The sequence below is a fragment of the Sinocyclocheilus grahami genome, unplaced genomic scaffold (genome assembly GCF_001515645.1).
Source record: "Sinocyclocheilus grahami isolate Dianchi unplaced genomic scaffold, SAMN03320097.WGS_v1.1 scaffold292.1, whole genome shotgun sequence".
NCBI classification, from domain to species: domain Eukaryota; kingdom Metazoa; phylum Chordata; class Actinopteri; order Cypriniformes; family Cyprinidae; genus Sinocyclocheilus; species Sinocyclocheilus grahami.
The window spans coordinates 137,416-165,135 of record NW_015505471.1 but is presented as its reverse complement, the minus strand read 5'-3'; the positions used below and the strand labels follow the sequence as shown (position 1 = coordinate 165,135).

Below are 27,720 nucleotides of genomic sequence, written 5' to 3'. Positions count from 1 at the left end.
GTTTATAAAGAATTTCTCTTTGGATTTGAGACTTTAGTCTTTGCAACTTTACAGATCTTCTTTATGCACCAAGAGCTTGTAACACTCCAAAGAGAAAGGAACAATTGAAATCGCATCATATGACCCCCTTTAATGCATCCTTGCTGAACAGAAGTGTTAAGAGGCGCATGTAGACGCAGGTGTAATCAGCACCTGTTGTGTGTGTTTCTCTCTCTCAGATCTGATGGAGTCGGTTCTCAGGTGTATGCAGGCGTGTCGGCGGCTGCTGGTGGTGTTGAGCTCGGATTGTTTGTGTGAGAAGAGCATCGGTCAGCTGGAGTGTCGTCTGTGTTTGTACCTGCATCACGCGTCGCGTGTTCCTGTCATCACCGTGAGACGATGCGCGTTTAGCGCCCCCTGCGGCGACATTGTGCAACTGCGCAACAACTCCACCTCCATCCACTGGCACGATGCGCGCTCCGAGCGAATCAACTCGCGCTTCTGGAAGCTTCTGCGGCTCGCACTGCCTCTGCGACCGCTCGCGCTCGGGAAAAGACTCATCGATAGCACTTCCTCCCATTCGGACCTGGCGTCTTTGGCGACGCGTTACACGCATGCGCAGACCGTCTCGCTCAGTCGGCGTAGCAAAGTGGGGCGGGGCGGAGTGAGACACCTGGCCGTGCGCGACCGAAGTGGGCGGGGCTGTGAGCAAAAGGGGCGGGGCTGCGCAATCTGCGTGAGTTTTCAGGAAAGTCGTCGAATTTGGGGCGGAGTTATTGCTACTCAGTGGAACACACACCTGCATCAGCCTGTAGCCAATGGGACGATACCTCACGCCACACACAACTCCAACACTGAACCCGGAAGTGACCCCGGCAACGACCTCTGCCCTTGTGAACCAATCAACAACAACCAGACAAATGAGCTACAAACCACTCACTGTTGACTCACACTGCTGGACAAAGAACCAGCGAATATTATGAACGAAATGTGTAAATCACAATAACTTTCAGGTAATATGTAAATACTGACCATAAATTCAATAAACTAAATAAAATCAGGCTGACCTTTGACTTGAGTCTGAGATTTATTTTCACTGGTATGCTGCATACTGCACAGTACAGTATATATACTGTATACTGCATGCTTTTTAAAAAATAGTATGCAATGCAGTCTGCAACTAATGTTTCGAACCGTGGTATTCTGCATTGCATTATGGTATTTCATGCATTGAGCTCTGGTTGTCTATATTGCACTTACTATATTTCTGCAAACATTTTGCATACTCTATACATATGTATACTATGCATACTATCAAAAAGGGATGATATGCTGTTGTGAACATAAAAGTGGCAAGTTTCAGTTAATTTACATCTAATGAATTAGAATAATTATCTAGGCTTAGAATAACATTTTAAGACATCAGACATGGCAACAAAAAAAAAAACAATAAATAAAAATAAAGCCTCACTATTTAAAAAATTACCTAAGTATGTAAAACAATAATTATGTACTATGCTAAAATATTTTTACATTACCTAAATATGTTGCATGTTTAATACGACAAGTTGCATGCAGTTGTAAAATTGAATATAAAAATGAATGCAGCCTTTTTATTATTAATTAATTAATTTAAATGTTTTAACTTCTGGCAATCTGAACAATTAATATGTGATTATGAAAAAAAATCTTTACAGTAGTTCGTAGCTTCCTGCATGTTGAATTAGAACAATTATCTAAGCCCAAAATAGCATTTTAAGATATACTTCAAATGTTAAAAGAAAACAGATTTGGATGTACTAGTAAGTAAATAATGATTCTCCTCATTTTGAATTTTGGTGGCATTTAACCCCAGCCCTGGCTAATTTCTCACCCTGCTCAATATATAATATAATCAAAAATATGAAATATGTGCAGCTATAAAAACAACATTCTGACAGTCCAAAAACACAGATGTTAAAAATATATCGCATATTTGAACGTATTTTAAAATACCACTCACTTCAAGTTTTTGCATTGTGTCTTACTGAATACTGTACATTTTAAAAATTTTGTAAAAAGTGTTTGCTGTGCACAGTATGCATTCTACATACTGAAGAAATAGTACCTGTAGTGTGCTAGTATGCCATTTCAAACAAAGCCTGAGCTCTATCTGGCCACTAGAGGGCAGATTCTTCCCAGAATTCCTGCCCGTGTAAATGGGGTGTGGTTTGCTTTCATGGCCACTCAGTACAGTACTGCATTTACAAACACACTCATCCGCAGACATGGGTGTGTGTTGTGGTTGTTATTTAACAGTTCTCAGGAAAGCCGTCCTGCCTGATGTCATGTTTATTGAGTATCAGGAAGTAAAACTTATTAAAAAACACACCAACAAACACAGGCACACTGATTTTCATCTTTACTTTTGTTCAAATATCAGAGTGTGCCGGCCGTCGGTAACTCTTAAAAATCCCTCTTTTGAGTGCTCTTTACTTCCCTTTTCTATATGAAGGCTTATCACTGAGAGATCTAAAGGAGTTCAGGAAGAATTTCCCTAAAATATTCATGAGATGAGAAATGGTGAGCACACACACATCAGCTACATTTGATGTCATTCTGTGTTTGTGTGTGTGTGTGCGCGAGGGAAAATGTGTGTGAAATAGTGAGTACCAACACTCAATCACAGCTTACTGAGTCATAAACCCTGATAATATAAATGACTGATAACAAGAACCATGCTGCAGGATTGAGCGAAGCAGGAAGGGAGGGTTATGGAATAAGGCGGAGTGAGAATAGAAAGTGAGCAACCAAGAAAAGGAAAAGGAGAGCTGAGAAGAAGTGAGTTGGAAATGCCCTAAAATTCCTGTGTTCCAGTAAAGTGTGTCGTCCTGCTGCTGGTGACTAATCATGTGACCAGGTGAGGAGCCTCTACCTCCTGTCATGTTGTTGGTAACATGACTTTGACTTCCTGAGCAACCTGAAACCATTAGTGATGTTTACTAAGGAAAGTGTCTCTGTTATCATGGATATGATGACTCCAGAATGTAAAATGGCTTTAACTAGCATTAGTGATACAGTGAGTGGAAAATCTCAGAGACTTGAATATGGAGCGTTTTCACTTTAGATATTAAGAAACCACCTAACAATCAATGGAATTCCTCAGCAAGCTCGTAGTAATGACCTGGCAACCACTCGAAATACTTTAGCAACTACATCGCAATGCCTTGGCTTGGCAACCACTTAGAACAATCTAGCTTTCACCCAGAACATCTTATTAGCCACATAAAACCACCCAGATCGCCCTCATTCAGAACACCTTAGCAACCATTTAGAACACCCCAGATATGAGAACACTTCAGAAACTGCATAGCAATGCACTGACAATACCCCAAACCTCCCTAGCTACCGCTCAGAACACCCATTGACTGCATAGCAATGCCCTGAAAACCACCCAGAACACCCTAGCTACCATTCAGAACACCTTAGCAACCATTTAGAACACTGCAGATATGAGAACACCTCAGCATAGCAACACCCTGACAACTCCTAAAATTCCCTAGCTACTCTTTAGAGGAACTTAGCAACTGCAGAGCAATGCCCTGACAACCCCCCAAAACTCCATAGCGATCACTCAGAACATTCAGTGACTTCATAGCAATGCCTTGGCAACCCCTTAGAATACCCTAGCAACCACGCAAAAATACATTAGCTACTAAACACCCTAACCACTATTAGAATACCTTAGCAACTGCATAGCAACACCCTGACAACTCACCAAAACTCCCTAGCGACCACTCAGAACATTCAGTGACTTCATAGCAACGCCTTGGCAACCACTTAGAATACCCTAGCAACCACTCAAAAACACATTAGCTACTAACCTCCCTAACCACAGTTAGAAAACCTTAGCAACTGCATAGCAAACCCCTAGCGACCACTCAGAAAACTCAGTGACCGCATAGCAACCCCCTGTCAACCACTTAGAAGACCCTAGCGACCACTCAAAAACACATTAGCTACTAACCTCCCTAACCACAGTTAGAAAACCTTAGCAACTGCATAGCAAACCCCTAGCGACCACTCAGAAAACTCAGTGACCGCATAGCAACCCCCTGTCAACCACTTAGAAGACCCTAGCGACCACTCAAAAACACATTAGCTACTAACCTCCCTAACCACAGTTAGAATACCTTAGCAACTTCATAGCAACACCCTGACAAACCACATAACTTATATTGACTATTATTATGGTACTATTTGGTTCTTTTATGGCATTTTTAGGAGCTTTACAGATCCTAGTCACTGCTTTATGGAAAAGAGCAGTCTGGACATTCTGCTAAACATGTCATATGGGATTGCAGTGACATGACGGTGAGTACAAAATGTCAAACTAGTTATTTTTGGGCAAGTTATTTATTTAAATTGCTTGCGGAAAGATTATGAGGAGTGTGTATTAAGTAAATGAATTCCTCAGATAATATTACTGGACATTTAGAGATATTAAGAATAGAAGCAAATCAGGTAAGACATAAACAAATGTCCCCGACACCAACAGCAGCTTCAGACAGAGTTCATGTTCCTCAGCTCAACATTATGTGAATGCGTTCACTAGACCTATTAACCAGGTTTTCACATCGAGCTGTGACCGCATGCCTCCACTCGCTGATATCTCAACCACAATGACATTCTCAAATACCTCTGGATATCATAAAGCAGGAAGTTTGCTACTCAGTGGAACACACACCTGCATCAGCCTGTAGCCAATGGGACGATACCTCACGCCACACACAACTCCAACACTGAACCCGGAAGTGACCCCGGCAACGACCTCTGCCCTTGTGAACCAATCAACAACAACCAGACAAATGAGCTACAAACCACTCACTGTTGACTCACACTGCTGGACAAAGAACCAGCGAATATTATGAACGAAACGTGTAAATCACAATAACTTTCAGGTAATATGTAAATACTGACCATAAATTCAATAAACTAAATAAAATCAGGCTGACCTTTGACTTGAGTCTGAGATTTATTTTCACTGGTATGCTGCATACTGCACAGTACAGTATATATACTGTATACTGCATGCTTTTTAAAAAATAGTATGCAATGCAGTCTGCAACTAATGTTTCGAACCGTAGTATTCTGCATTGCATTATGGTATTTCATGCATTGAGCTCTGGTTGTCTATATTGCACTTACTATATTTCTGCAAACATTTTGCATACTCTATACATATGTATACCATCAAAAAGGGATGATATGCTGTTGTGAACATAAAAGTGGCAAGTTTCAGTTAATTTACATCTAATGAATTAGAATAATTATCTAGGCTTAGAATAACATTTTAAGACATCAGACATGGCAACAAAAAAAAAAACAATAAATAAAAATAAAGCCTCACTATTTAAAAAAATACCTAAGTATGTAAAACAATAATTATGTACTATGCTAAAATATTTTTACATGACCTAAATATGTTGCATGTTTAATACGACAAGTTGCATGCAGTTGTAAAATTGAATATAAAAATAAATGCAGCCACTTTTTTTTTATTTATTAATTAATTAATTTAAATGTTTTAACTTCTGGCAATCTGAACAATTAATATGTGATTATGAAAAAAAATCTTTACAGTAGTTCGTAGCTTCCTGCATGTTGAATTAGAACAATTATCTAAGCCCAAAATAGCATTTTAAGATATACTTCAAATGTTAAAAGAAAACAGATTTGGATGTACTAAATAAATAAAAATAAAGCCTCACTATTTAAAAAATTACCTAAGTATGTAAAACAATAATTATGTACTATGCTAAAATATTTTTACATTACCTAAATATGTTGCATGTTTAATACGACAAGTTGCATGCAGTTGTAAAATTGAATATAAAAATGAATGCAGCCTTTTTATTATTAATTAATTAATTTAAATGTTTTAACTTCTGGCAATCTGAACAATTAATATGTGATTATGAAAAAAAATCTTTACAGTAGTTCGTAGCTTCCTGCATGTTGAATTAGAACAATTATCTAAGCCCAAAATAGCATTTTAAGATATACTTCAAATGTTAAAAGAAAACAGATTTGGATGTACTAAGTAAATAATGATTCTCCTCATTTTGAATTTTGGTGGCATTTAACCCCAGCCCTGGCTAATTTCTCACCCTGTTCAATATATAATATAATCAAAAATATGAAATATGTGCAGCTATAAAAACAACATTCTGACAGTCCAAAAACACAGATGTTAAAAATATATCGCATATTTGAACGTATTTTAAAATACCACTCACTTCAAGTTTTTGCATTGTGTCTTACTGAATACTGTACATTTTAAAAATTTTGTAAAAAGTGTTTGCTGTGCACAGTATGCATTCTATATACTGAAGAAATAGTACCTGTAGTGTGCTAGTATGCCATTTCAAACAAAGCCTGAGCTCTATCTGGCCACTAGAGGGCAGATTCTTCCCAGAATTCCTGCCCGTGTAAATGGGGTGTGGTTTGCTTTCATGGCCACTCAGTACAGTACTGCATTTACAAACACACTCATCCGCAGACATGGGTGTGTGTTGTGGTTGTTATTTAACAGTTCTCAGGAAAGCCGTCCTGCCTGATGTCATGTTTACTGAGTATCAGGAAGTAAAACTTATTAAAAAACACACCAACAAACACAGGCACACTGATTTTCATCTTTACTTTTGTTCAAATATCAGAGTGTGCCGGCCGTCGGTAACTCTTAAAAATCCCTCTTTTGAGTGCTCTTTACTTCCCTTTTCTATATGAAGGCTTATCACTGAGAGATCTAAAGGAGTTCAGGAAGAATTTCCCTAAAATATTCATGAGATGAGAAATGGTGAGCACACACACATCAGCTACATTTGATGTCATTCTGTGTTTGTGTGTGTGTGTGCGCGAGGGAAAATGTGTGTGAAATAGTGAGTACCAACACTCAATCACAGCTTACTGAGTCATAAACCCTGATAATATAAATGACTGATAACAAGAACCATGCTGCAGGATTGAGCGAAGCAGGAAGGGAGGGTTATGGAATAAGGCGGAGTGAGAATAGAAAGTGAGCAACCAAGAAAAGGAAAAGGAGAGCTGAGAAGAAGTGAGTTGGAAATGCCCTAAAATTCCTGTGTTCCAGTAAAGTGTGTCGTCCTGCTGCTGGTGACTAATCATGTGACCAGGTGAGGAGCCTCTACCTCCTGTCATGTTGTTGGTAACATGACTTTGACTTCCTGAGCAACCTGAAACCATTAGTGATGTTTACTAAGGAAAGTGTCTCTGTTATCATGGATATGATGACTCCAGAATGTAAAATGGCTTTAACTAGCATTAGTGATACAGTGAGTGGAAAATCTCAGAGACTTGAGTATGGAGCGTTTTCACTTTAGATATTAAGAAACCACCTAACAATCAATGGAATTCCTCAGCAAGCTCGTAGTAATGACCTGGCAACCACTCGAAATACTTTAGCAACTACATCGCAATGCCTTGGCTTGGCAACCACTTAGAACAATCTAGCTTTCACCCAGAACATCTTATTAGCCACATAAAACCACCCAGATCGCCCTCATTCAGAACACCTTAGCAACCATTTAGAACACCCCAGATATGAGAACACTTCAGAAACTGCATAGCAATGCACTGACAATTCCCCAAACCTCCCTAGCTACCACTCAGAACACCCATTGACTGCATAGCAATGCCCTGAAAACCACCCAGAACACCCTAGCTACCATTCAGAACACCTTAGCAACCATTTAGAACACTGCAGATATGAGAACACCTCAGCATAGCAACACCCTGACAACTCCTAAAATTCCCTAGCTACTCTTTAGAGGAACTTAGCAACTGCAGAGCAATGCCCTGACAACCCCCCAAAACTCCATAGCGATCACTCAGAACATTCAGTGACTTCATAGCAATGCCTTGGCAACCCCTTAGAATACCCTAGCAACCACGCAAAAATACATTAGCTACTAAACACCCTAACCACTATTAGAATACCTTAGCAACTGCATAGCAACACCCTGACAACTCACCAAAACTCCCTAGCGACCACTCAGAACATTCAGTGACTTCATAGCAACGCCTTGGCAACCACTTAGAATACCCTAGCAACCACTCAAAAACACATTAGCTACTAACCTCCCTAACCACAGTTAGAAAACCTTAGCAACTGCATAGCAAACCCCTAGCGACCACTCAGAAAACTCAGTGACCGCATAGCAACCCCCTGTCAACCACTTAGAAGACCCTAGCGACCACTCAAAAACACATTAGCTACTAACCTCCCTAACCACAGTTAGAATACCTTAGCAACTTCATAGCAACACCCTGACAAACCACATAACTTATATTGACTATTATTATGGTACTATTTGGTTCTTTTATGGCATTTTTAGGAGCTTTACAGATCCTAGTCACTGCTTTATGGAAAAGAGCAGTCTGGACATTCTGCTAAACATGTCATATGGGATTGCAGTGACATGACGGTGAGTACAAAATGTCAAACTAGTTATTTTTGGGCAAGTTATTTATTTAAATTGCTTGCGGAAAGATTATGAGGAGTGTGTATTAAGTAAATGAATTCCTCAGATAATATTACTGGACATTTAGAGATATTAAGAATAGAAGCAAATCAGGTAAGACATAAACAAATGTCCCCGACACCAACAGCAGCTTCAGACAGAGTTCATGTTCCTCAGCTCAACATTATGTGAATGCGTTCACTAGACCTATTAACCAGGTTTTCACATCGAGCTGTGACCGCATGCCTCCACTCGCTGATATCTCAACCACAATGACATTCTCAAATACCTCTGGATATCATAAAGCAGGAAGTAAAATCACACAACAACACATCCCGTAAGAGAAGGATGAACAGAAAGTCTGTGACAAGTGGGTCTGACATTCATGACATTACTGTAATAACTCAGCCGCTTCTCCTAGTAGGTTGTAAAACTGAATGGAGATTTTGACTGATGTCTGACGTTTTGAGATGATGTCTTCTTTGGTGTTTGAAAAGAGGAACAATGCCTCAAACTGTGCAAACAATAGTGTAACAACACTTCAAAAAATGTTTTTCTCATTTAGTATTTTCTGTTGTTTTCCAGTACAAATATACAAACATTCAAGATCAGTTTACTTGAGAATCAAGACTGCTTAATGCAACGTAATGCTTAAAAGGAAAAAAAACTTCCAATGGGGTCAGAAAAACAAACTTAATTCAAAGGGAAAACAATCATTTTTATGACCTCATTGGCATATCTTTTTTTGTAATTTTTAAGCAAAAACTCACTTAATTTGTACACTTTTTTTTCAGAAAATAAATCTTAATATTGTATGTAATTTTGCTTCTCAAATAAATGAATCACGATTTAAGAATATTTAGATATTTGTGCTAGGAAAAAAAACACCAAAACATTATTTGCACTGAAAATACATCTGAAATAAAAGGTTCTCAATGTCAACTCAAACATTTCTCTTTAAATTCTCAGAAAATCAAATGATCTGAACTGCTCCATGTTTTTAGGACTTGAGTTCAAACTGTAGCGCATGATACTTGCAACGCCGAGGTCGGGGTTCCATTCTGAGGGAATGCAATGTAGTCACTTTGGACCAAAGTATCTGATGAATACATGAAAAAATCTGGGTAAAATATAGGAACTTGCATCCGGTGTCACATTGCAGGTGTTGTTTACCAGTTTCTCAGGTCAGTATTGTGTGGGTGGATCCAGGCAATTCTTGTGAAGTCAGGAGAAGATAATGAGATGTGTGTGATCACTGAACTGTTGTCATAATTCAGTCAGGTGTGAAAACATAAATAAGCATCGCTCAGGCATGCCATGTGATATCACAACTCACAACTGTGAATGAGCTTGCCATGAATCCGTCTCACCTGAATGCACACAAACATTTATTTACATTTCATGCAGGACTTTCCCAGTGACGTTTATTGTTATTTAGTTAACTACATTGTAATGTAAAACAACATGTAAACTGTCTTTCTTCAGGGGTCCATAAGGTACGTCCCCACGCTGTCGACACCAAAACCTCTCTCACAAACATTAGGCAATGATAGAAAAGCAACATAAGCAAAGAAATTAATGAGAAATATAAAATATAAAAACATAATAAAGATAAATAGTAAAAAAAAAGTACGATCAAATGATAAATGACATGAATGGCTAATGAATATAAATGAATTAAAAAAATTCTTCAGATTAATATTTTAAGTTGAAATGACTTGTACACCCAATTTGATTATAATTAAATATAAAATAAAAAGAATTAGACTGTAATATAATCATACATTTTACATTTACATTTTTTTAATGTAAAAGTTTTTAAGTTAAAGTAGCCTTGGTGGATTACAGCATTTACAGTGATTTGTATTTAATTTAGTAAATTATTGTAGTTTAGTGCAGTATATAGTTCAGTTAAAGAGATTCACCCAAAAATTATTTTTTCAATATCAAACCGTTTTGGCTCCCATTGTGTTTTTGTCCATACTATTGAAGTCAACGGCACCCCAAATCATTTGGTAACCAGCATTCTTCATATTATGTTTTGTGTGTGTGTGTGCGTGCGTGTGTGTGTGCGCGTGTGTGTGAGTGTGTGTGCGCGTGTGTATGTGTGTGTGAGTGTGACTTTTCAGGACATTACCCCATGTCCCCACTTTTCAAAACGCTTATAAATCACACAGAATGGAGAGTCCCCACTTTTCACAAAAACAAACCTGTGTGTGTGTGAGTGTGAGAGTGTGTGTGTGTGTGAGAGTGTGTGTGTGTGTGTGTGTGAGAGAGTGTGTGTGTGTGTGTATGTATGTGTTTTTGTGACAAATGAGGACATAAATTTGTATAATGACAAAGGTATAACATAGGTATTACAAGGAGAAGGTGACTTTTCAGGACATTACCCCATGTCCCCACTTTTCAAAACGCTTATAAATCACACAGAATGGAGTGTATTGAAAATCTGAAATAGCAGAAAGTCTCCTGTGAGGGGTAGGTTTAGGGGTAGGGTTGGTGTAGGGCAATAGAATATACAGTCTGTACAGTATAAAAACCATTACGCCTATGGAGAGTCCCCACTTTTCACAAAAACAAACCTGTGTGTGTGTGTGTGTGTGTAATTTTCCCTTTACGTTTACATTAGTCCAGGTTTTCTCGACAATTTCAGACTGCTCTTAAATTATTAAAGTTAAGCTCCAGCAGTATTTGCGTTCATGCACTGCGTATCAGTTCTCTGAAACTTGATGTGAAGTTACTCACTCATAAAGAGCACTTCCCCCCTCCCTCTCTCTCTCTCTCTCTCTCTCTCTCTCTCTCTCTCTCATCTTAAGGAACTGTTATATGTGTGTTTCATTTCATCTCTTGCGCACTGCTGGGAGGAAACCCCGCAAACCTTAGTAAGTGCTCTCTTATTTGATCCTCTTCTTTACAGACACATTTCTTCGTTTCATTACTCTTGCTCCACACACACACTTGACTTTCGCTCGCGCGCGGCTGGATCTGACCGATGGTTTATGAAGGCTTCTGTGGATCTGGACGCGATCCGGTTAGTCTGACTCTGACTGCGCGCTGTGAAGCGTGTCTGGTTTGATCTCTCACACACATGTGCTGGATAAAGCTGGCGTTTCTCTTGACTTCTCTTCCCTTTTGTCAGCGCTGTGTCTGTGATCAGCAGCCCACAGAAGCTTGTATTTCCTTTGATCAGTTCCAGTTTAATGTGGCTCGTTTATGAAGCTCTTTGATTTGACTGTAAATGTGTCTCACCTGAACTCTGAACTATCTGCGGCAGATCAGCACTATCATCACAGGTGGTTTATTATCGGTTTAGTTTGGTTTAGATGAATTCTCTATTAGTTCAGTCTTTACTTCAGTTAAATGTCCAGTGTGATAAAATGGCACAGACAGTTTACATCAGTTGAGTGTCATCTGTGGTAAAGCAACACAAGTAGTTTAGTTTTTAGCTTAATTCAGTTTAGTTGAGTTCTAAAGTAAAGCAACCCAGTTAGTTTAGTTAAAATAATATGTACAATAAAACAATAAAATGACACAAGTTTAGTCTAGTTTAGTTTAGTTTAACGTCCCCTGTGGTGAAGCAACACAGTTATTTTAGTTTCTTTTTTAGCCTACCGCGCGCATTATGATAGACCTACAGAAAAAAATATTTGACTCTTTTTCTTTTCTAAGAATGGCTTAACTTGAAGTGCTGTAAAAAAAAAAAACAATATAAAAAAATATAATTTGAAGGTACTTTATGATATGTTGCCATACGGCAGCAGCATACAATAGTGGATCTAACTTAGAATAAGTGTAAGTTTACTTATAGTTAATATTTTTCCTCAGAAATGTTGTTTGTGTTGATTCAATTGGTGCTATTATAAGTTTTAACACAGTACTTATAATTGACACCTTATACATACTTTGCAACAACTTGTGCTTTTATTTATTCCATTCTTTTTTTTGCTGATTAATGATTTATAATTTTTTTATTTTATTACATTTTTCATGAATATTATTTAAATTGCAAATGTATACAGTTAAAAGAAATATAATCCTGTATATCATGTATCATAAAACATTGACATAAAACCAAAAACATTGCAGTTCATGAAAATTCAGCATTACGCAATCTTATGAGAGGAAGACTGTGGACATGAGCCCAACCAGCCCCCCCCCCCATCCCCCCATAATCCTTGAAAGATCACATTTTTTATGTATGAAACTTCACAAAGCAATTTTTTCATCTGCAGGAAGAGCCAGTTCTGCCCTTTTCTTCTTTACATTGTCATAGAATATGGCTGTGCTCACTGACGTAATGTTACCTGTATTCATATTTAATCAAAAGTAAATTTGCGATTTCAATTTGATTCTATCCATAATACAAATTCCATTAACATACTACTAATCAACATTATATCAATAGTATTAATGTTGTTATTGTTACAGCTTAACAGAGTGCAGCTGACCTTGCTAGCTAGCTAAACTATTGTAATAATGTCATTCCACTATTGCACAGTGTTGCCACTTGGCAACACATACATTTGAATGATTTACCAAAAACTAATTTCATAAAAACTTTTGTGAGAGGTGAATATGTCATCATAACATCATAACAGTGATGTTTCCGATTTTTTTGTGTAAGTGACACGGACTGGTCTTTGTTTGTTACTGACGTTTTAGTTACTAGTTACTACTGACAAGAGATGGCAGTCTGTCAGAAATCTCGCCACACACAAAAAAAACTGCATGTCATGTGACTTAACTAAAACACATCATTGGCTAAACTACCAATAAAAAAGCGAGAATGTTCTCTTAAAGAGACAGTGGCAAGGAAATGAACACAAAGAGTATGTTGCCATAAGGCCACACCATGCGGTAGAGGGTTAATTTAGTTTAGTTGAGTTCTGTCTGCAGTAAAGCACCCCATTTACTTTAGTCTAGTTTAGTTTAGTTCAAATGAAATGTACAGTAAAATAATAAAATTACACAACAAGTTTGATTTAGTCTAGTTTAGTTTAGTTTAATGCCCTCTGTGGTAAAACAACACAATTAGATTAGTTTTCAACTTAGTTTAGTTAAGTCTAGTTTATTGTAGACATAGCGTAGACAACACAATTAGATTTAGTTGAGTTTAAATTAATGCCACCTGAAGTATAGCAGCATTATCAGTTTAGTTTAGTTCAGTTTAGTTTATCCTTACTTTTATTAAGTATACTTAAAGGGATAGTTCACCCAAAAATGACAATTCTGTCATCATTTACTCACCCTCATGTCGTTCCAAACTTGTATGAGTTGCTTTCTTATGTTGAACACAAAAGAAGATATTTTGAAGATTGCTGGTAATCAAACAGTTGGTGGTTGCCATTGACTTCCATGGTATTTTTTTTCCTACAACCAACCAACTGTTTGAGACATGAGGGTGAGTAAATGATGACAGAATTTTCGTTTTTGGGTGAACTATCCCTTTAAGAATAAGTTTAAGTATATTTGAATTATACTGGTAGTACATATACTTATATCGGTGTACTAGTAGAATACTTAGTAAGTGTACTTTTTAATACTACTTGGGACTAAATTGGCCCAATTTTAGTATATAAACGTGTAGTTATAAGCATAGTAGTAAACTTTGTAAAAAGTTTTTATGTACTTCAAAAGTAATTTTAATTTTTTTAAAGCATCCTAATAGCACACTTAAATAACCTTCTTGTTTGAAAGGGTAGTTTGGTTTAGTTTAATGTCTTCCACGATAAAACAACATGTTTAGTTTATTTTACTCTAGTTTAATGTAGTAAATAATGTCAAGTTTAGTGTAGTAAATAATGGCACAACAAGCTTTAGTTTAGATTAATGCCATTTGCAGTAAAGCAGAACTATAAGTTTAGTTTAGCTACACTCTCTCTGCAATCAAACGCTTTCAAGCAGCTTAGTTTATTTCGGTTTAATGCATTCTGTAGTGAAGCAGCACAATTATTTTAGTTGATTTTCTCTGTCTACAGCACAACAGGACAATCGGTTTCCTTTCTCTCGCTCTGTTTGTCTCTCTCTCTCTCTTTAGTTGAGCATTGTTTAGTCGTCTGACAGAGGGCGTGTTCTGTGGAATTCCCTCTGACAGTATCTATATGAAGTATTACATCACCTCTCTCAAATTTTTTTTTGTGTAGGCGTGTAGTTCCTGTTTCGAGAGCCTATGCTTGATGCTGAGACAGAGAGGAGGATATGAAGCCAGTCTGCTCTCTGTAAGTGTTTCTGCCGTTCACACATCCACCAGCATGAGTTTACAACTGCGCTGCTTATACACTCACAGGTACAGATACAGCTCGCTCTCTCTCTCTCTCTCTGCATGTGTGTGTGTGTGTGTGTGTGTGAGGATATCTAGTGTTGTCATTAGATTTAAAGGCTCATAGATGAACGTCTTTAAATCTAATGATGTGCACAGATTTCTGAGGGTTGGTTTAAGGGTTTAGGAGATAAACATCATTAATCTAATAGAAAAACAATGGAAGATGTCTTCACTAATATGGTTTGTAAGATCTCTTTATTTTTATTTGTGTACAAAAGAGAGAGTGTGTTAGTTGTTTATGGATTGCTTATTTCTTAAACTAAGAGGGAAGTACACTTCAGAGTGTCGCTGCTTGTGTGTCTGATGTGTTTGCATTTGTATATTTAGATCAGTCCAAGAACACCAGGAAATAATTTTTCTTCAGGCGGTTTTTTTTTCCTGCTTGCGTTGCATTGTGCTGCAGTTTTTTGTTTTAGAGGGATTTTGTTCCTGGTCATTGCATGTTAAAAATGCACTCAGGTGCTTTCAGGGTCATGAACAGTCTAAATGATAAAATATTTCCGCCAAACTAATGCCAGATATTCAGATCTCCTGTTTCAGTTCAACATTTAGCCGTACTGACGTTGATTTATACCTCATTTGATTTAATAATGCTGCATCCGCAAAGTCCACAGACCAGAAACAGTTAATCCATCTCTGCTGCATGAGATATGATATCCTCTTTCAATTACAGTATTCTCACAGTATTAGTTCACAGTATTAGTTTAGACTACAAAGTAGGCTTACTTATGAGGAAGTGAGATGCTGTACCATTTGCTTAGTTATAATAAATCTGACCGCATGCAGCAAGAGTTGCACACATGCACACTTAAAAATAAAGCTTCCAAAATGTTTTTTTTTTTTTTTTGCAGAACCATTTTAGGTTCCAAAAAGAACATTTCTGTGAGCAGTTCTTTTTTCTTGGTGTGAAGAACATTCCAAAAAAACTATATAAGAAAGATTCCATGAATGTTAAAGGTTCTTCGTGGAACCATCGTTCCAATAAAGAACGCTATTTTAAGAGTGGAGATCAGTAATCAACAGCAAGTACAAGTCTGTTGTTTAGTGATTAAGGCCCGATGCTGCAGTTATTTTTGTTTAAGCATTATGAAGTGAGTCATGGGAATTTTTTTTGAGGAATATGCAAATTCACATGATTGTGAGTGTTCATGTTTGTGTCTTTAATCGTTGCTCTTGCTTGTGTGTGTTTTTAGCTTGGCCTTGGTCGTGACCTTGCTGCTGCTAACAGCTACATCTGGTAAGAATGACATTTTGCAGAATTTCACATTTTCACCTGTCAGTGTTTAATGGTAATTTGTCTGAAAAGCCAAACAACCAGCCACCTTTGTAAACAGCTACTGGTGATTTGAACAGGACTAGCGATCAAAATAATGTGCTATATGTAGAGATTGAAAGAGAAACGTTACAGGAGGATGGATAAGTTTGGATGTAGGGATGAATTACTAGAAGCCGTAGGAGTTGGGGAATGAACCTCCACACCAGAAAGTTAAAAGAACAAGGAAGCAAATCTCGGACAGTAAGAAAAGGACTTATAAAGCACTGAAATAAGTCATAGAGTATCACCCTGATTGAAACAAACACACTCACACAAACACACACGTTTAGCTACAGGGTAACATGCCAGAGACTTTGATTATATGTGAATAAACTTAAAAAGTACCCACAATCTTTACTAAAGATGGCAGTGTCAGGACATATGTAATAGTAGAACACATTGTCACTGCTATCAAAGTTTTCCCTGTTTAAAAGGGAACCCCCTTTAAAGCAAAAATAAAATGTGAAAAATAATATATATACAAACAAAAAGTAATGTTTGTGTGTATGTGTGTATGTGTATTACACACAATAAGTAGTGTATGTTTTACTTGTGTATATATACTTGTGTATATACATGCATGCACACACATTCACACACAAACTTAATAATAGTAATAGTAACTTAACAATAGTACACACACACACATAAAAAAGATGCCATTAAACAAATATTAATGATATACTATCTTTATGCTGTTTCTACATTAATTTCAAGATTGAATGTGAAATGATTGCAATATAAAAGTATATTTAAAACTGTAATGTTAGGTGCGATTAATTATGATTAATTTCAGAAAAATGTGATTAAATAGTTACTTATTTAACCAATTAACAGCACTATATGTAATATAAATCTAACTATTATATATTATATATTTGTATATACAATAAACGGTGTATATACCATATATTATTGTGTGTAACAGAATGCATATATACTATTATTAAGTTACTATTATTAAATTTTTGTATTTATATATGCTATATATTAGGGATGGGAAGATTCCTCGATTCGCTCGGTGCATCGGCATATAAAGTTAACGATGCGATGCATCGGTTTAAAAAGTGTGCATCGGCTACAAGTTGTCATTTATATCGCGATGCATCGTTTCTAACATATTTGCATCGGTAAAACCCGATTCATTTATATATAATTACTAGTGGATGCGCTATACTTTTATTATTTAGAAAGTGACCAATAATCTGTGACCAATATTTTATATGTAGATTGATTTCTCCTCTCTAAACTGTCTCTCAAGTTCGCTCTCTCATCACCGCTGCTGCTGCGTGAATATGACGCATCACAACAACACGGAGACCCGAGGAAAAACTGGGCTTAAAGTCCAAAACCTGGCTTGAAATAACCTAACAAATCAATCGGGGCTAAAGCGGTTCCATTAACGACAAATTAAATTCACACAATCTCACTAATTTGAACAAACAGAGCAAATCTACATGTATTTACCTATTTGCAACCTATATCTTATTCATATCTAATAGCCTATGTGCACCTGCCTCAAGAGCTCTGATCCGATAGATGCATGTGACAAAACAGAAAATGCTGCTACTCTTACTCTGCCTGCCCCAGATGACACTTCAGCAGTCAGATCTAGGTGCAGCTGTCACAGCCAAGGCAAGATAACATTACAAATCACGTGCATCAATCGCGGTGTCCAGTGGCTGTAAATAGCGAGAGATCTTGAGGCAGGCGCAACGCTTTGGTGCCACGTATTGAACAGGGAATATATCTGTGCTGTTTAATGCATTTGAGACATTGTGTTTTCTTCAGTGCATAACTGATATGTCACAAGTATATTTTTCATCTGTAAATGTTAGAAAGTCATGCTAACATATCCATTTCACTGTCAGGAGCGGGCGAGGCATGTGAGAGCAACGAGAGCAGCAATTGAATAGGAGCACAATAATTCAGAGTAAAATATACATTTTGCTAAAAAAAATTGTTTTTGGACATTAAATGTGTCTTTTGTAGAATTTTAAACCTACATATAAAGTGTATTTTTATGATAGCAGTAACTATAAGTGGACTATTGTAATAAGTAAATCAAATGTAAGCTAGTAGGCTACAGTACTAATGACCAAGCTCAAATGAGTTAGTGTGTTTCTTATAGCAGTTAAAATGTAGTCATTTTCTTTTATTATTTATTTTCATTTTTAATTCAGTGATTTTAAATTCTAATTTTGTTATTTTAATGCTTTGAAGAGCAATTTTAGATTGTAATGTTCTAATGTTCAGCTCTCTGTTCTGCTAATAGTATGTAATAATAATAGTAATAGTATAAACTGAGACAGTGGTAATATCATTATGTTCCTATTGGTCAGTAGAGGAGCTTAGCTTAGCCTGACAGTTAGCCTGCTTTAGACCAGGTTACACTCTTAAGAAAAATGGCTCTAAACAGTACCAGAAAAGGGTTCTTCGGCTTGTAACAATAGCAGAACCCTTTTTAGTGCTAAAAAGAACCTTTTTTATAGGGTTCCATATGGACCTTAATGGTGTTATAAATAACCTTTTTAATGATGGTTTTTCATTAATATTAGTATGCTAATATCATTAATATTAGTATTATTTGTATATATTATTTATTAATATATTTTTTTACCCCTCTATCTGCCTGGTCTTATAATATCTTGAAGTGTCTATTAGGGTTTTACATAAAATCAACAACAACAACAACAACAACGTGTCAGTTAGGTATTTTTTTTTAATGACGTGAAATTGTAGTATGAAATTAAGTAGTACGTGAGCACTTCACAATGTTAAAAGGAAAAAGTAATATAAAGTCATGGGATAGCTGGGTATGTTTATGCATAAACCCTAGTAATAAAAATAAAAACAAAATGGACCATAAATGTAATATCTTTGTTACTTACTTAGTGAAGAAGAGGAGAGTATCCTTACCTGAATAGAGCTGGTCACACTTACATGTTCTCTTAAACTAAAAAGAGAAAACACAAAGGAAACCAATTAGCATTTGAAAGTTATAATTTATAGACATTTTAAGAAAGAAATGATTTACCTGTTGAGAGTGTGCTGACAGTCTGTGTAGTTGGCTGAGCTCCAGAAAATCAGTAATGAGGCATCTTCAAGTGTAGCCTTGGTTAGGGTTTTACATTAAAACAACAATTAAAACCACAACAACCACAACAGCAGCATGTTGTGTGAATTAAGTATGTTTTTATTGACATGCAAAATCGTCAGTGCTCTTAACAACAGTTATTAGCTGAATACATTAATGAATGACAATTGACACTGAACATGAATAAATACATAAAGAAGTAAAACACAAAATAAGAACAAAAAAAATGTGATGAAGACCAAGTTTCAGTGAAACAATCACAATCCAATCAATATGATGCCTTTAAGTCCATAATTTTGGTGTGATCAAGTGGCGATTTTGCTCTGCAGATGATGAGGTTGTAGGATGTGATACATTTGAAATACACAATAGAGTTTAGCGTTACAGTGTGTTTATGTAAAAACATTTATGTTTATGAAGGCCAACAGCAAAAATGGACAGTATGTGAGCCTTTCACAATCTTGTGGGATAGTTTTAATATTTTTTGTGACTGGGTATGTTTATACATAAACCCAAGTAATAATTAAATGTTCCTATTGGTCAGTAGAGGAGCTTAGCTTAGCCTGACAGTTAGCCTGCTTTAGACCAGGTTACACTCTTAAGAAAAATGGCTCTAAACAGTACCAGAAAAGGGTTCTTCGGCTTGTAACAATAGCAGAACCCTTTTTAGTGCTAAAAAGAACCTTTTTTATAGGGTTCCATATGGACCTTAATGGTGTTATAAATAACCTTTTTAATGATGGTTTTTCATTAATATTAGTATGCTAATATCATTAATATTAGTATTATTTGTATATATTATTTATTAATATATTTTTTTTACCCCTCTATCTGCCTGGTCTTATAATATCTTGAAGTGTCTATTAGGGTTTTACATAAAATCAACAACAACAACAACAACAACGTGTCAGTTAGGTATTTTTTTTTAATGACGTGAAATTGTAGTATGAAATTAAGTAGTACGTGAGCACTTCACAATGTTAAAAGGAAAAAGTAATATAAAGTCATGGGATAGCTGGGTATGTTTATGCATAAACCCTAGTAATAAAAATAAAAACAAAATGGACCATAAATGTAATATCTTTGTTACTTACTTAGTGAAGAAGAGGAGAGTATCCTTACCTGAATAGAGCTGGTCACACTTACATGTTCTCTTAAACTAAAAAGAGAAAACACAAAGGAAACCAATTAGCATTTGAAAGTTATAATTTATAGACATTTTAAGAAAGAAATGATTTACCTGTTGAGAGTGTGCTGACAGTCTGTGTAGTTGGCTGAGCTCCAGAAAATCAGTAATGAGGCATCTTCAAGTGTAGCCTTGGTTAGGGTTTTACATTAAAACAACAATTAAAACCACAACAACCACAACAGCAGCATGTTGTGTGAATTAAGTATGTTTTTATTGACATGCAAAATCGTCAGTGCTCTTAACAACAGTTATTAGCTGAATACATTAATGAATGACAATTGACACTGAACATGAATAAATACATAAAGAAGTAAAACACAAAATAAGAACAAAAAAAATGTGATGAAGACCAAGTTTCAGTGAAACAATCACAATCCAATCAATATGATGCCTTTAAGTCCATAATTTTGGTGTGATCAAGTGGCGATTTTGCTCTGCAGATGATGAGGTTGTAGGATGTGATACATTTGAAATACACAATAGAGTTTAGCGTTACAGTGTGTTTATGTAAAAACATTTATGTTTATGAAGGCCAACAGCAAAAATGGACAGTATGTGAGCCTTTCACAATCTTGTGGGATAGTTTTAATATTTTTTGTGACTGGGTATGTTTATACATAAACCCAAGTAATAATTAAACAATTCCACAGCTTAGCAGAGCTGCACACATTTATATGTGACCAAAAAAAAAAAAAAGAGATAAGAACATGTTTGTTTGGAAACCGGTTACATTTGTATCATTTAACTGTTGCGAGTGTGTTGACAGTCTGAAAGTCAGTAATGAGATGCTTTGACAGTTTTAGATCTGAAAAACAAAAGGAACAAAGAACCCTACACTCTAACACAAAGAACCATTTCAGCATAAACGGGTTCTTCAGAATGCTATGGTTCTAAATAAAACCATTACTGCTTGTAAAGAACCATCTTTTTTTAGAGTAGTTTCCCAGCATAAGTTGCCACAGTGACTAAGCTTGATCTAGGCCTATGTTAAATTTGCTTAATGGAACCAAATCATTTGACAATGAGTCAGACTAACTGAAATAAGCCTGGCTTATTTGGTTAACTTGTTTTATGAAACAGGCCTCGAGGCATGAAAAGTTATCATATTTTCTCCATTGCATCGTACTGCATCGAATCGCATTGTGTTGAATCGAATCGAAATCGGATCGCACTGCATCGTAATAGGGGTGAAGCGTATCGCATCGTATCGGTAGTTGCTTCATATGTATCTTTAATGTATCGTATCGTTGGCTATGCATCGAGATGCGTATCGTATCGGCCTGAGACATGAGATGCACATCCCTACTATATATATTAACATTTGCAGACATTTTGCAGTCAGCAACGATTGAATTACAGGTCTTATAGAGTTTGACTGTTTTGCTTGGAAATGCTATTCACAGTGCAACCAGCAAAAAATATATAATGCTAATTTGTTTTTGTATACAATTTCTACAGTCACGTTACTATTTACACTTTAGTATACCTGCCATAATTAGCTATAATAATCAGTGTCGACTGAAGTGCTTCAGTTTTTTCTGTTGTTGTGTGTTTGTGTAGGTGACAGCGATGCAGTGAAGAACATGACGGCTGTTTTGGGTCACAGCGTTACATTCAGATGTCCTTCGAAACACAGCACTCCTGTAGAACGCTTGTACATACAGAGAGTTAAAAATGATAAAGTAGAAGAATTCATCAACGGGTTTTCTAGAGGCATTGAGATGAACGTGTTTTCTGAGTACTGGGACAGAACCAAAGTGGATGAAACGGAGCTCAGCATGGAGATGAGAAACATCTCCGTCTCTGATGAAGGACTGTATAAATGTGTTGTTTTCATCAACAACAAACCTGAAATCTCACAGATTCTCCTCAAAGTCACAGGTATGACACAAGATACAGACGACAGGGTTGAGTTAAATGCAGAATTGAAGAATCGGCTCATATTCAGTTAATGAGAGTGAATGTGAATCAAATCAACCAGACAGGAAGTTGAATTAGAATTTGAATCAGAATGACAGAAAGAGGAATTTACTGAAGTTCAATTCAAAGAAATTCAAAACAAAATAACAGTCATTTCAAAAAGACAATACAAAAATAATTACATTATTCAATTTGGTTAACTATGCCTATTTATTACCTGATATGTAGAATATATTTTATCTCAAATAATCAGATATTCCTTTAAACTAAGTTCAGTGCTGTCAAAACAATTACAGCAGTCAGTAAAACATTATTTTGAATTCATCTTTTGTCTTTTTTTTTTGACCACACAAATTTATCCAGCTATGTTTCCAGATAATTTTATAAAAAATTATATTAACATAAAAGTTGACTTCATATTGAAGAAATTAGAGCATTTTTGCAAAGTAGTAAATTTATTTCTGTAAATTCCTCAAAATGTTATGCATGAGAATATGTTTATATTTAATTCATACTGAAATATGAAGTGCATTGTTAAAACGACGCTTTTAAAATGTTCTTTTACGTCCTGAATTTTGATGTACCCAATTACACTCTTAAAAATAAAGGTGCACTCTAAAAAATGCTGGGTTAAATACAACCCAGTGCTGGGTAAAATTGGGATAAACCCAGCAATTGGGTTGTTTTGACCCAGCGGTTGGGTTACTACTCAGAAGGTTGGGTTAAACATTTAACCAAACCGCTGGGTCAAAACCGCCCAATTGCTGGGTTTGTCCTTATTTAACCCAGCACTGGGTTGTATTTAACCCAGCATTTTTTAGAGTGTGCTTCACGATGCCATAGAAGAACCTTTTTGCCCAAATGGTTCCATAAAGAACCTTTAACATCTTTCTGTTTCACAAAGGGTTCTTTGTGGTGAAAGAAGGGTCTTCGGATTATAAAAAGGTAATAAAGAGATGGTTCTTTAAAGAACCTTTGACTGAATGGTTCTTTGTGGAACCAAAAATGGTTCTTCTATAGCATCGCTTGAAGACATTTTTGAAGCACCTTTATTTTTAAGAGTGTAGGTACTTAAATTCAAATGCAATTTAGTTTTTGAGCCATTTTTATTTCAATTCTGAATGATGCATAACCTTGATAAACTCCTACAGAAGCCATTCTGCGAAATATCATTTGAATATGCGTATGCAGGCTATTTGTGTGTGTGTGTGTTGGTTTATTTGCGTATGTAAGTCTGTCTGTGGGGGCACGCATGCTTGTACGCATTGGAAACTCACTGCTGACTAAGGATTCTGGGATACTTGTCTTGACGTGGGTTTTGGGGAAGTGAAACACTGAAGGGGGGAACCTCTGCGGATCTCTAAAATGCCACTTATTCCACTGCTCTCTACTTTTTACAGCTGAGTACAGCGTTCCCACAATCACGAAAGACTGCAGTAAACTCGGTGATGGCGGCGCAGGAAAGAGCTGTCAGTTAAGCTGCTCGGCGGCGGGCGGATACCCGCAGAGCACCGTCAGATGGGTGGGGCTTAATCCAAATCTGACTAACGTCATTTACAACATGAGTTCAGAAGATAACGAGTCCAAAACTTGGACCATCAACCAAACCATCATGTACAACTGCGTCCAGCCTACTAATACCAGCTGTGCCATAGGGGGCGCTCTTTCCCACACCATCTCCATATGTAAGTGTGTTGTTGGATTTTGCTCCATATCAAAAATTGTTAAATGTCAATATTGCATAAAACTACGATTTATAGTGGCCACATCTCCAAAAAGCATAAAAAGTAGTCTGTACACTATATTCCAAGTCTTTTGAGGTTTTGCAGTTGAACAGAGTGAATTTGAAGTCGTTGTTCACTTGTAATCCTTCCCTTTGCTGCTCTAAAATTTACCTCATGAATATTAATGAGGTTATACATAAATAATGTGTGGGTGAATAAATAATCTCAGAATAGTGGACATTTTTGGGCAAACTATTCCGGTGTTATCTTTATGCGAGGGACCCTGTCCTAAAATGTAAAAGGCTGTACATTTTCATGTATAAAAGACACAATTATATAGAATTTAATTATTATCATTTATAGTATACCAATTTAAATAAATATATTTCCACTACTCACTATAGTACTGTACTTTTAGATGTATTCTCTATATAATTTTTATTGTTTACTTTTTTATTTTAAACCAGGTTTTGTTATTTATTTATTTGCATCTAATTTGCATTTTATTTTAAACTAATTTAATCAAATTTATTTCTTATTTATTTTAATCTAATTGTTAATTACATTCTTTTCATTATTTATTTTAATCGATTTGATTTTTTCCACTGTTTTTTTTTTTTTACCTTTTCACATTTTGGAAACCCCAGTAACAAGTGCGTCACAAATATTTCTTTAAAAAGGAAAAGGTAAATACAAATGATGTTTTGTCGTCTTTTTGCAGGTGAAACAGAATCTTTCCCACTTCAGGTGATCACAGCTATCGTCGTCGTGCTTGTGTTTGTCCTGTTACTTATTTTTGTCGTGGTGATGAAGTGCTGCTGTAGAAGACCACAAACCTCAGGTACACAAGAACACACACACTAAATTATCAGTAGACACCAAACTACATGAGTTATTGTTATTAACCCTTCAAATCTTCATCAAACATCTGAACATATTTTGCATTTCTCTCTTCCACAGAGGATCGAGCTGAGGGAGTTGACGTTCCTTTAGCGTAGGTATCTTCTCACTACGTTCTCATATCACCAAAGCAGTAGTTCACCCAAAAATCATTTTACATTTACTCTCATCTTCTTTCAAATCTGTATGAGAAATCTGGCAAATATATGCTATATTGCTGCAATTACAATGAACATGTTCTGAAACTCACAAAAGCACCATAGAAATCGTCCATACCAGGATAGTTATAGTTAAATAAAAATTTAAACCATAAAAAAATTAAATAAAATAGAAATATTTAACACATTTATTTCAGCTCATTGACAAGGCAATATTTCTCATGATCATTTTGTTTAACTTGATGTAATAACTAAAACTGAAAAAAAAAAAAATAATTATACAGACGTGTTAAGAAAATAATTAAAATGACAGTAAAATTATTAAAAATGAAATCAAAATTTAAAATGAGAACAGAAAATATAAAAATAAATTCAAAATATTAATAAAAACTATAATAGGATTTCAACTAGTCCACACAGCTTATGCACTATATTCCACATCTTCTGAAGTCATTTGATAACTTTGTGTGAGACGCAGACGGAAATTGAACTCACTGAAAATATTGACATTGTTTTTGCATGGACAATAGCCACTAGGCTATTCGAATTTGCAATTAAAAGATTTAAAAAAAATAATTTTTGGTTGATTTTTGGGTGTACTGTTCCTTCCATACACAAGTGATTTCATGTAACGTTGACACCAAGAATAACCAATGGAATTCCTGTATTTCTAACCAGCGACTGCCATTCACAGCTTCAGCGCGTCGGAGACGTGACGACGAAACGCTGAGGAGATGCGACGAGATTTTCTCCGTTCTGTCAAGCGGAAGTGCTTCAGCACCCAGAGCTCTGACTGCAGACGGACAAATCGGGCAGATTGTGTCTTTAAAGTGGCTTCACTTCTGTATAGAAGCAGGCCCTGACAGATGCTTTCACGGAGCAACGCTGGACTGTCCTGGCACATTTGAACAAGCTTTTGAGAACGCTACCTTCCTTTCCCTAGTCATTCATTTGGAAGAGCACATCTTTTTTCGCCATCCTGAAGATGCAGTGGGCAAATGCACAGAGACATTTCAAGTTTATGTTGCCGGAAGAGGGATTTGTAATGGTGCTTATAAAAAGATTCAAAGCTTTATGGCTAGATTTGCTCTATATACTTCACAATCCCGTATAGTGTTTCGAATTGTGCCACTTTATTCCAAGGAGTGGGACTTTTAAAGTTCAGAACTTTTTTAAAGACTGAACTGAAGCAAATATTCAGATTTGGGCCAGTTGTATGGTTGATAAAATAACCAAGACAGTCTTGATGACTGTTGTCTATGTTCATTTAAGAATATGATGTTGAAATGGTCTTACGCTGGCACATTTCATTTGCTTCTAGAAGCTGATTTATTTGAAGCTTTATTTTTTTAAAGCCAGTTCTCAGACGAGCTAAAGAAACATAATACCTAAAAATCAAATACTGTTTCATGATTTTGCTGGTCATTCCCCAAAATGCAATGTTTACCGTCGCATTATTGTATGCCTATATGTCCACATCTGTTTGTTCATGTGTACAGACTAGTACTGACTCTTTTACTTTTCTACAGCACCGCACTGACATTTACTGACATGCTGAATATTATTATTTTTTTTTTACTGTAAAATAGTTCTCAAGGTGACAGTAACAAGATATTTAATTTTCAATTAAAATGAATCTGTTTCCGTGTGGAAATGTCTTATGCACTTTGCTTTCTGACTGCTTGAGAGGGCTGTAATTTATGATTAAATTATTCTGTGTATTTCTCAAAAAAAGAAGATGAAATAAATAAAAAAAACTAAATAAAAAATCTGTTTGACAATGTTCCCAGACTCTGATTTCCTAACTCAAATTAAAGATTTTTATAAGTTAGCTTTTCAAAAACCTTTTTTTGATGATGTTTAGTTTATTTCAATACTTATTTTTAGATTTGGTTAGTTGACATTCAAAAGACAATTGTATACAGCCCAAAGGTTTTTACGCGCAAGTTAGCATATCGCTAATATCTTTTATAATGTTTCTTGTGCGCATGCGTCGAGCGCCTGTTTTCCCGCGCTTTAAATGAAATATGACAATGTAGGCCTGCGCGTAAAAAACTAATGATCAGTTGAGTTTAATAACTGAATGTGAATAGTTCACGTTTAAGTGTGTGTAGTTAGTTTTAACCAGCAGGGGAAGTTCACGTTTACTTAACAGAAAAGTCCATCAGTATCTCGTAGGCCTAGATACGTTTTATCGCAGTTTGCGTTAGCTGAGTTGACGCTAGTTTATCAGTTCCTGAGTTCCACAACATTTCCAAAAGCTTTCTGTAAGTACTTTTACAAGACATTGTATTCTGAACGATGCAAGTAATTAGCTAGTTTGCTAACTCCACAGTTACATGTGTTTTTAGGGGCCGTTTACGAAATGCTTTTGGTTAAGTCCTGATTTTAGGAGTTAATATTAACTAAGCTATATTTGTTCCTATTAAGGTCAGTCAGGTAGTAGTGTAGTTCAATGTAGCAGAGTTTATAACCTTGACTGGTTGGTTGTTAGGCTAAATGGTTATATATGGATTCAACATCATTACATATTTTATGATGCAAGTAATATGTTAACTTTCTATTTTTATAAGTTTTACTACAAAGTGCCAACA

At 36.1% G+C, this 27,720-nt stretch overlaps 2 protein-coding genes across 5 annotated transcripts in view; both read left to right on the top strand.

Moving 5' to 3' along the window:
• LOC107600801 (uncharacterized) overlaps positions 1-925 on the top strand; it is a 1,780-nt gene extending 855 nt beyond the window's left edge. Inside the window, exon 2 of the mRNA XM_016292770.1 lies at positions 219-925. Within this exon, the coding sequence (XP_016148256.1) occupies positions 219-925 (707 nt within the window). The remainder of the gene's footprint in view (positions 1-218) is intronic.
• Positions 926-11,306: 10,381 nt separating this feature from the next.
• LOC107600809 (butyrophilin subfamily 1 member A1-like) lies at positions 11,307-26,812 on the top strand. Of its 4 annotated transcripts, none has more exons than XM_016292779.1 (8): positions 11,307-11,383; positions 14,645-14,719; positions 16,017-16,060; positions 21,985-22,305; positions 23,745-24,029; positions 24,790-24,909; positions 25,029-25,062; positions 25,805-26,812. In XM_016292779.1, exons 2-8 carry the CDS (start codon positions 14,700-14,702, stop codon positions 25,854-25,856), a joined length of 876 nt encoding a protein of 291 aa, XP_016148265.1. In that variant the 5' UTR covers positions 11,307-11,383; positions 14,645-14,699; the 3' UTR covers positions 25,857-26,812. The 4 variants fall into 4 exon arrangements, with proteins under 4 accessions (XP_016148265.1, XP_016148263.1, XP_016148262.1 ...); XM_016292777.1 differs by having other exon boundaries at positions 11,313-11,383; positions 14,645-14,787; positions 25,821-26,812; XM_016292776.1 differs by having other exon boundaries at positions 11,313-11,383; positions 14,645-14,787.
• The last annotated feature ends 908 nt before the right edge of the window (positions 26,813-27,720 follow it).

Bases quoted from the DNA above. Each gene is read 5' to 3' on its own strand.
- LOC107600809 (XM_016292776.1), top strand. From the start codon at position 14,678: ATGCTGAGACAGAGAGGAGGATATGAAGCCAGTCTGCTCTCTGTAAGT. The intron at 14,788-16,016 runs GTACAGATACAG...GTGTGTTTTTAG, and splicing joins CGCTGCTTATACACTCACAG to CTTGGCCTTGGTCGTGACCT. The intron at 24,910-25,028 runs GTACACAAGAAC...TCTCTTCCACAG, and splicing joins TAGAAGACCACAAACCTCAG to AGGATCGAGCTGAGGGAGTT.